This window comes from Triticum dicoccoides, chromosome 3A (genome assembly GCF_002162155.2).
Source record: "Triticum dicoccoides isolate Atlit2015 ecotype Zavitan chromosome 3A, WEW_v2.0, whole genome shotgun sequence".
NCBI lineage: Eukaryota > Viridiplantae > Streptophyta > Magnoliopsida > Poales > Poaceae > Triticum > Triticum dicoccoides.
Genome location: NC_041384.1, coordinates 58,746,700 through 58,756,416, shown reverse-complemented (window position 1 = coordinate 58,756,416; position 9,717 = coordinate 58,746,700). Strand labels below are relative to the sequence as shown.

The following is a 9,717-nucleotide window of genomic DNA, read 5'->3' as shown; positions in this document are numbered from 1 at the left end:
GTGTTGGATTCATTGCAATCACATAGTGATGTGAACTAGATTATTGACTCTAGTGCAAGTGGGAGACTGTTGGAAATATGCCCTAGAGGCAATAATAAAATGGTTATTATTGTATTTCCTTGTTCATGATAATTGTCTATTGTTCATGCTATAATTGTATTAACCGGAAACCGTAATACATGTGTGAATACATAGACCACAACATGTCCCTAGTAAGCCTCTAGTTGACTAGCTCGTTGATCAATAGATGGTCATGGTTTCCTGACCATGGACATTGGATGTCATTGATAACGGGATCACATCATTAGGAGAATGATGTGATGGACAAGACCCAATCCTAATCCTAGCACAAGATCGTATAGTTCGTCTGCTAAAGCTTTTCTAATGTCAAGTATCATTTCTTTAGACCATGAGATTGTGCAACTTCCGGATACCGTAGGAATGCTTTGGGTGTACAAACGCCACAACGTAACTGGGTGGCTATAAAGGTGCACTACGGCTATCTCCGAAAGTGTCTGTTGGGTTGGCACAAATCGAGACTGGGATTTGTCACTCCGTGTAAACGGAGAGGTATCTCTGGGCCCACTTGGTAGGACATCATCATAATGTGCACAATGTGACCAAGGACTTGATCACGGGATGATGTGTTACGTAACGAGTAAAGAGACTTGCCGGTAGCGAGATTGAACAAGGTATCGTGATACCGACGATCGAATCTCGGGCAAGTACTATACCGGTAGACAAAGGGAATTGTATACGGGATTGACTGAATCCTTGACATCGTGGTTCATCCGATGAGATCATCGTGGAACATGTGGGAGCCAACATGGGTATCCAGATCCCGCTGTTGGTTATTGACCAGAGAGATGTCTCGGTCATGTCTGCATTATTCCCGAGCCTGTAGGGTCTACACACTTAAGGTTCGATGATGCTAGGGTTATAGGGAAAGTATGCACGCGGTTACCGAATGTTGTTCGGAGTCCCGGATGAGATCCCGGACGTCATGAGGAGTTCCGGAATGGTCCGGAGGTGAAGATTGATATATTGGACGAAGGGTTTTGGAGTCTGGAAGTGTTCCGGAGGTACCGGGTGATGATCAGCATGACCGAAAGGTGTTTCGGGAGCCCCGACAAGTGCTGGGGGGCTTCATGGGCCAAGGGGAGGGGGCAAACCAGCCCACTAAGGGGCTGTGCGCCCCCCTCACCTAATCCCACGTGACCAGGGGGTTTGGGGCGCCCCATTTAGGGTTCCCACCTCCTGGCTTGGGGGCCAAGTCACCCAAGGGGGAGATCCCATCTGCCCTGGCCGCCGCCCCCCTAGGGGAAACCCTAGGGTGCCTCCCCTTGCCCTTGCCCCTATATATAGTGGAGGTTTTGGGGCTGCACAACACATGAGTCTCTCTCTCCCAAGGCGTAGCCCTACCTCTCTCCCTCCTCGTCTCTCGTAATGCTTGGCGAAGCCCTGCTGGAATACTGCGCTCCTCCATCACCACCACGCCGTCGTGCTGCTGCTGGACGGAGTCTTCCCCAACCTCTCCCTCTCTCCTTGCTGGATCAAGGCGCGGAAGACGTCACCGGTTGTACGTGTGTTGAACGCGGAGGCGCCGTTGTTCGGCGCTTAGATCGGAATCGACCGTGATCTGAATCGTTGCGTGTACGACTCCACCAACCGCGTTCTTGTAACGCTTCCGCTTAGCGATCTACAAAGGTATGTAGATGCACTCCCCTCTCTCTCGTTGCTAGATTACTCCATAGATTGATCTTGGTGATGCGTAGAAAATTTTAAATTTCTGTTACGATCGCCAACAAGTATAACTTGAAAACTAATTGTAATTGATCAAGGAGCAGTATGCGTTAATTTGTTAGAATCCACTACCTCCGTAAATTTTTATAGGACGTTATTAGGGTCTATGACATTGTCAAAAACCGTCTTATATCAAGTTCTATAGGGATTATATTTTTTTTACTAAGAGTTGGGCCCTCTCATATTTTGAGCCAGAATTTAACCATCTATATTATTAATAAATATAAAATATCTGCTACACAAACTATATGTTGGATTTGTATTTCAAAAATGTTTTCCATGATATAATTTTTGTGACATATAGTTTACATTTTATTAGTTAAATTTATAGGTCAAAATTTAGCCCAAAGTAAGAGGCGGGCTAATAAAATCGAATGGTGGGTGTAATACAGATCAATGACCAAAGTTTGATCTTAGGTGTATATAGATTAGACACTTGTAAGTTGAATTTATCTTGAAAGTATTTTATATCCAATAAGTAGTTTTATTATATTTCAACATTTGAAAGTTATAAAGGTTAACACTCACTAGCACACTACAAACTGGGGTCGCCACCATCACCATTTGTCAAAAAGGGCTGAAGCGGCGGAAAACAAAGACATACTTAAAATCCCCAAACTGGAGATACCACATGTCCATCCGGTAGATCGGGGCCTCCTGACGCTCCGAAACTACACGGAGGAGGAGGAGGAGGAGGAGGAGGAGGAGGGGCGGCGGTGGGGGTGGTGGGGTGCGGTGGTGGTGGGCAAGATCACCTCTTGCTAGGGTTGGGAGACAAACGGTTTAGCTCCTACATTTGTTTGCAGACTTAACGCTCGTTATTAATTTTAACATTGTACTTTTCATATGATTATATGCTATATTGTATTTTCTATCAACATGCAAATAAAAAAGTAACGGCCAAATGTGTACACTGAAGATGACATTGGTATTAGAAAAATATATACATAAAAGGGTACTGTACCGAACTTAACATACTAGCAACCATGGACATGCAAAGTGCGTTGAAGTAATATAACTGAAACATGATTTTTTGTCTATGTACATGTTTCGCCATCTACAATATCGGAATAAAACTACAAGAAGCGTGTACTTTTAATATTAATCATATTATAGGCTCAAGAATTACGAACTTGCATATATCAATCATCACAATGTTTCTTGTTAAATTCATTTTTTTCCAAGAAGGAGGAAAGCCCTAAGGTCTTTTTGCATGGACTGATGCACACAATAATTAATTTCTGGTTAAATTCTAATACAATTTTCTAAAATAATTCAAGTAACAAGCACATGCTGGGCGCAAAGACATGGAAAAATCTTTTTAAATATAATGCAATATTTTTTGTAAGAACATAAAGAATTCCCATGTATGCAAAATAAAATACCATGAGAGTCATTAATTATGAGATATTGCATACAATTAAGAGCACATAAGTGTACGAGTGATTAAGAGAGGTAAGACATATCCCCGTAATCAATGGATGAGCAATAAAAACTACTCCCTCCACTCCAAAATAAGTGTCATGGTTTTAATCCAAAATTGAACTAAAACCACGACACATATTTTAAAACGCAGGAGTAGATTAAAAATTTCAGATGGTTTGCATGAGAAATACCCCAATTAGTTTGTGCCTTTTAGTATAGATCATGGAGTATAGAACTTACACTCCCTCCGTCGCTTGAACTAAAACCACGACACTTATTTTGGGATGGAGGGAGTAATTCGCACAACAACAAGAAAAAGGGGAAACGCCTAACGAGCAATGACCAAGGAACGGTTAAAAGCTCACATGTTGAACACATGTAGCTTTTCCAATTTTGGCCACTACTTGTAAATTAAAGATAAGATACTTCCAAATTAAGTAGTAGGAAAAACTATCTTGAAAAGTATCTGTACTTTGATTAGATACCATAGATATATCATGGAGAACAAATTAATGATCAAATTTGCAATTTGACGATCTCCAGCATTCCGGAGCAACCAAAGAAAGATTGACAATAATTAATTGATTGCCGCATTTAATAAACAAAGAAATATTGGAAAATAGTTAATTGATTAATTGTCATGTTTAATAAAAAAGTACTTGTATATGATCAAGGAATACCAATATGTAGTGCGTAATTTATTAGAACATTTTACTAGGAATATTGTAGTATGAATAAATGATCAAAGTTGCATCTTATGTATATTTATCATTTTATATTTCGACACTTCTAAATTAAAATAGGCGAATTTACCTTGAGAAGTACTTATCCAACGCTTGGTTTTATTAGTTCCCATGGATATTTTAGCTGACCACAAATTAATGATCAAATTTCTACTTATCTAGTATCTCGGAGATTTCAACATTTCGAGGGAACCGAAGTTTTTTTTTTTCAGTAATTAACTGAGATTAGAATATTAATAATTGCCGCGTTTCAGGGTTAGCACTCACTAGTCCACCACCAACCGGAGGAGGCCCTCCGGTATCCTCCAAATGCTAACGTCCTGCCTACCCGCCTCCCTGTCCCATTTCGCCCTCCATCTCTTCTCTTCCTACGAAAAGCTCGAAGCTTTTTGCAATTGCAGCGACTATTAATGGCTGCCGTTCTGAACTAATCACGGGGGCCATTACTAGCTCCCGGCGGCGTAGTTAATCCCCCCATAAACGCCGTCGCCTCCCGCTCTAATCCTTCGCCTCCCGCCGCTGGTGCCCCTGGTGGTAGCGGCAGTGGTGGTGGTACTAGGTGGCGGTTAGGTGGAGGTGAGAGAGGCGAGGGCGTAGGGGTCGGGAGAAAGAAGCGGTGCGTGCGGCGGGGGTGGTGGTGGGGAGATGGTCGTGGCCATGGCGGCGGCGCGGCGGAGGCGGGTGTGGCGGTGGGCCATGCGCGCGGTGGCCAGCGCGGTGATGTGGACGGCGGTCCTGCAGCTGGCGTCCATCACCGGCCTCTGGCGCCCCAGGGTCTTCGCGGACTGCTGGGGCGGCTCCGGCTCCGGGGGCGCCTCGGCCGGCCTGGCCGCGCTCGCCGGCGAGGACCGGGTCGCCGCGCGGCTCTCCCCTCCGGCGCTCGTGCCCAGGAGTAAGTGCTCTCTTCTTCCTCCTCCTCTTCCTCTTGCTCCCATCCGAAGCTTCCCCCTGCCCTTCCGTGGAATTAGTCTGCGCGATCTGGGCGAGCTGGTGGTTCCCGGATTTGGGCGGAGCTCGAGTCAAACGCGGCAGTTCTGTGGTCAACGACGCCGTCTCTTCTGACGATTCGGCTCGATCGCAAGCTCGAAATGGCGATTCTGAGGCCAATTTTGTGCCGTCTTGGGATCTTCAGGTCGCATTGGGGCTGCAAGCGTTCTGAATTTGTGGTTGCGTTTTTGTAGAAGCTGTTCTGAACCTGGACCTGAATGTGTGTTCATACCTCAATCTTCATTTCCTTTCCTGTGCTGCTCATATGCTATCTTGAGAGCTGATTTGTAAGCATGACATCACTGGAACATCCGATCTTAAGGCGCGCTCGATGTGCCGAGCTAGCTCTGGCCTCTGATTAAGATGAGCCTTTGCTGCTTTATGTTGCTGAAAAATAACAAATGATACAGAGTATTTCGCAACACGCAAGCAGCTTCCATCCAGTGATGCATTTTTATTTATTTATAATGGAAGCTTTTATTACCCCCGGACTCTGCATCATTGATGCATACAGCCTCACTGATTGCATCGTTTGTTACAAAGTCACCAAACAATGACATTTGACATATCTTGTTGTCTCAGTCCTTTTGTTGGCACTTGGCACTGCGAACTGGCGCTGATTAGGGTCTTGTTTTTTTATGCAGGAGTTTATAGAAGCAATGGCTATCTGCTAGTAACTTGCAACGGAGGCCTTAATCAAATGCGAGCCGGGGTTTGTACCTTAGCTAGAAGAGATTATTTTTTTGCTCCGTAGTTTGGGTACATGCCGTGATTCTAATTTTCTTATGAAATGGTGTGCTGCAGATATGTGATATGGTGACCATAGCACGCCATCTGAATCTAACATTAGTGCTCCCTGAACTGGATAAAAGGTCTTTCTGGGCTGATCCAAGGTATAATTTCCCATATAACACTGTTTCTATAACATCAAACACGAGCTGTTTGTCCAAAATTGCTTCCTGGAAACACATCAACATGTGCTATTACCTTGTGCTATTGTAAATGTCATTCATCCCCTTATCTCAGAGTAAAATAGGATCATTTTTCCTTGTGAAATATGTTCATGATTGTTTGTTGCTTAATTACAAAATAAGTTTGTTATTTTGACTTTGCAGTGATTTTGGAGATATATTTGATGTGAACCACTTCATTAATTCGTTAAGAGACGAACTAAAAATTGTCAAAGCACTACCGTTGAAACTCCAGCTAAAAACTAGGAGAAGACTTTATTCGATGCCTCCTATCAGCTGGTCAAACGATACATACTACCTAAAGCGGGTAAATAATGTCTGTCTTACTGCACGCTGCATTTAGTAGTGATAGAAAAGTAAGGAAATCTCAAAATCATGTGGACCTGAAAGCTTCTCTGCTGCAGGTATTACCTCTTGCAAGGAAGCACAAGGTGATCCATTTCAATAAAACGGATGCCCGGCTAGCAAACAATGGCATTCCTATCCATCTCCAAATGCTGCGCTGCCGTGTCAACTTTGAGGCTTTGAGATTCACTCCACAGATTGAGGCCCTTGGCAGAAAACTTATCTCCACCCTTCAACGAAGTGGGGAATTTGTTGTGCTTCACTTGCGTTATGAAATGGACATGCTCTCCTTTTCAGGCTGCACACATGGCTGTTCCGATAAAGAAACTGAGGAGCTCACCAGAATGAGGTTCGTATTTTGCATTACTACTTGGTGTTATAGATGTGCTGCTTCAGTAGGAACCAACTGATCAACTTATGAACTATAGATATGCATATCCATGGTGGAAAGAAAAGGAAATCGATTCTGAAACCAAGAGGCTTCAGGGACTTTGTCCCCTCACACCTGAGGAAATTGCTCTAGTGCTTAAAGCTCTAGGGTTTTCAAAGGATACGTTGATATATATTGCCTCTGGTGAAATCTATGGAGGTGAAAGACGGTTGGCTGCTCTTAAGGCTGCCTATCCGAATTTGGTGAGTGCTTCTTCCATTTACTATTTTCATTTACAATGTTCTCTGAGACATGTGTTAATTTTCTCAGCTTTGTCTAATAATAGGTTAGAAAGGAAAAACTGTTATCTTCCAATGAATTGTGGCCATTCCAGAACCATTCGACCCAGATGGCAGCACTGGACTACATGGTTTCGATAGCAAGCAATGTTTTCATCCCCAGTTATGATGGAAATATGGCAAGACTTGTCGAAGGTCACCGCAGGTTGGCTTCTCCGGAATATTTTGTTGATATTTACATTAGTTAAGAAATGTTTGAGTTTGCGTGCTCTTTTGATTATCAGAAACAAACATAAGTTTGTCTGCTTTCTAATGGCAACAGAACTACTTTGGGGTTATGCTGATGAACCTTTTGGCTGTTCTGTTTTAGGTATAGTGGCTTTCGCAAGACCATCTTATTGGACAGGACAAAACTTGTTGAACTTTTGGATCATTTCCAAGGAGGTTCATTGTCCTGGGATGAATTCTCTGCGGCTGTGAAGGAGGCGCACCAGTATCGCATGGGCCAACCCACAGACAGAAGGGCCATCCCTGGCCGGCCCAAGGAAGAGGACTACTTCTATGCTAATCCCCAAGAATGCGTCGGTTCCAGTTCCATGGGGAGATTAAGAGATGTTTCCTGATGATACCCGGAAAAGCATTGCAAATGAGTATTGATGCTGACCTGATAGCATAGCGTTAACCCGGTGACACCATGACTTTGTACAGCTGACCCAAGTTCCTCCTGCTTACTACTGATTATTCACTTTAGGTACAAGCAGAGCTACACGTCGAGTGTCTATAACCAGATTCCATAACAGAATAAAGCTGAGAAAGAAATTCAAGGCATCCGAGTTCGGAGAGAAGAGACGCCACATGAGCAGCCATTCTGCTCTGCTCGATTGCCACTTCCAGTTATTGTTGTATTTCATTTTCTTTTCAAAAACAAAAAAATCCATTTCATTTCACTCTCCATTCCCCCTTCTCTTTGTTTAGGGCTCTGACTCTTATCATGGGTATGTCAAAGTTCATGAGTGTTAATTTTGACTATGAGGAGTTTTCCGCCGATGTTCTTTTGTACTAGTTACCAAAGCTATTATGAAATTTCAGGTCATACAGAAAATGTTCTGACAAACATTAACCTGGAGCTGGAGGGCTCCAAGATAAGATGATCCATTTTGTTTCTTTCCAACAACTGGGTCATGGAGTGTGTTATTACTTTGTTGAACTGTATGCAAACTTCTCCGATGTGGCTGTTGTCCTTGCTTCTGCGAATTTGACCCGCAACCGCGAAGGAATCAGCTGACCTGCAACTGCAAAGGAACCAGCCTGATCTCATGCATATATCTCTTTTTTGTTCCTCTGAAATCCCTAGATAAGTGGTGCATCCAATGCAGTGTTTCGTCCGTGCAAGTTTTGGACTTTGGTGACGTGTCCTAGAGATTTGGTGTAGTGTAATCGGTTGTCCAAACATTTTGGCATGGAGATCATCTTGTGCTTGGTTTGAAAAGAAAATGCTCTAGAATCGTTTGGTGTTTTCTGTGAACAAGACGGAACTTGCTTTTCTGTTTTTAGTGTTTGTTTAAATCTTTTACTACTTTTACGGCCAAATTTTCAATGGTAAACTATAAAATATGCACAACACACATAGTTCATCACACCTGGATTTCTCGATGACCGATGCTAGGTTTTCAACTTCTTATATGCCCCTACTTATACAAACATCTGACGTGCTGTAACAAAATCAACAAGTCTTCAGCGGGCGAGATAAATAAGTCATAGTATACATTAAATGTTGACTTAAAATGAATGAATTTCAAGCTGATTTGCTAGTGCCCATCTGGATGAGAATTAACAAAATCTCATCTAACTCTCATGCCATTCCATTTTACGGGGAGTTTCGTGCGATATTTTTTAATGCTTGATTGTTTTTTTATAACTATATCGGTTAGATGATACTTACTAGCCACGCCCATTTTCAAATATGTGTTATGAACGGAGGTTATTTCCTACAAGATCGTATGACCATTAAATGTTTTTCCAGCTTGTTCATCAGAAGTACTGCATCGTTGATCACAATATAAGAGATGAAAATTATTGAATAAACTCGGGATATGATCATTGCTAATTTTAATTGAAGAAAGCAACAAAAAAAGAAAAAATAGAAAAAAAGGCGAAAGTAGGATAGGGCCCAACCGGGTTCGAACCGGTGACCTATTGATCTGCAGTCAATTGCTCTACCACTGAGCTATGGACCCATTGTGCTTAAAATATTTTTGTTTTCTATTTCATTCGTTCTCTATGCTCCCTTCTCTTTGTTTTGGGCACTGACTCTGATCATGGGCATATCAAAGTTCACGAATGTTAATATTTTTTACGAGGAGTTTCCTCTGATGTTTTTTTCGTACTAGTCACCGGAGCCATTACGAACTTTCAGCTCACACAGAATTAATGGCAAACATTACATTACTTACTCTGGAGGGGTCAAACCCTCAAAGATAATATGATTGATTGATTTTTACTTTCTTTCCAGCAACTGATTCATGGGGTGTATTCTTGTTTTATAGAACAGTATGCATATAAGCAAACGCCGATGTTGTGGCTGCCGTGCCAGAAGAGAGCACATCCTTCTGCTGTTTTCTGCAGCTGATCTGATGTGCAGCTTACTTTTTGTTCTTCTGAAATCCCTAGGCCAGTGTATTCCAGTCTAGTTTTTTCTTCCGGCATTGGTATCGTCGCAGTCATTTTCTGCTAGATATCTGATTTGAATTAATAAGTGTAACTCAAAGTCTTCC

The 9,717-nt window shown here is 42.6% G+C and overlaps 1 protein-coding gene and 1 non-coding gene across 2 annotated transcripts; one reads left to right on the top strand and one right to left on the bottom strand.

The window, feature by feature from the left end:
- Window positions 1-4,284: 4,284 nt before the first annotated feature.
- Window positions 4,285-8,057, top strand: LOC119267106 (rhamnogalacturonan I rhamnosyltransferase 1-like). The gene is made up of 8 exons (XM_037548420.1): window positions 4,285-4,863; window positions 5,603-5,670; window positions 5,763-5,851; window positions 6,074-6,236; window positions 6,334-6,623; window positions 6,703-6,907; window positions 6,991-7,148; window positions 7,314-8,057. Exons 1-8 carry the CDS (start codon window positions 4,617-4,619, stop codon window positions 7,564-7,566), a joined length of 1,473 nt encoding a protein of 490 aa, XP_037404317.1. The 5' UTR covers window positions 4,285-4,616; the 3' UTR covers window positions 7,567-8,057.
- A 1,051-nt stretch (window positions 8,058-9,108) lies between these two features.
- On the bottom strand, window positions 9,109-9,180 carry TRNAC-GCA. The gene has a single exon. It is a non-coding gene; the product is annotated as a tRNA-Cys (tRNA).
- Between the last annotated feature and the right edge of the window lie 537 nt (window positions 9,181-9,717).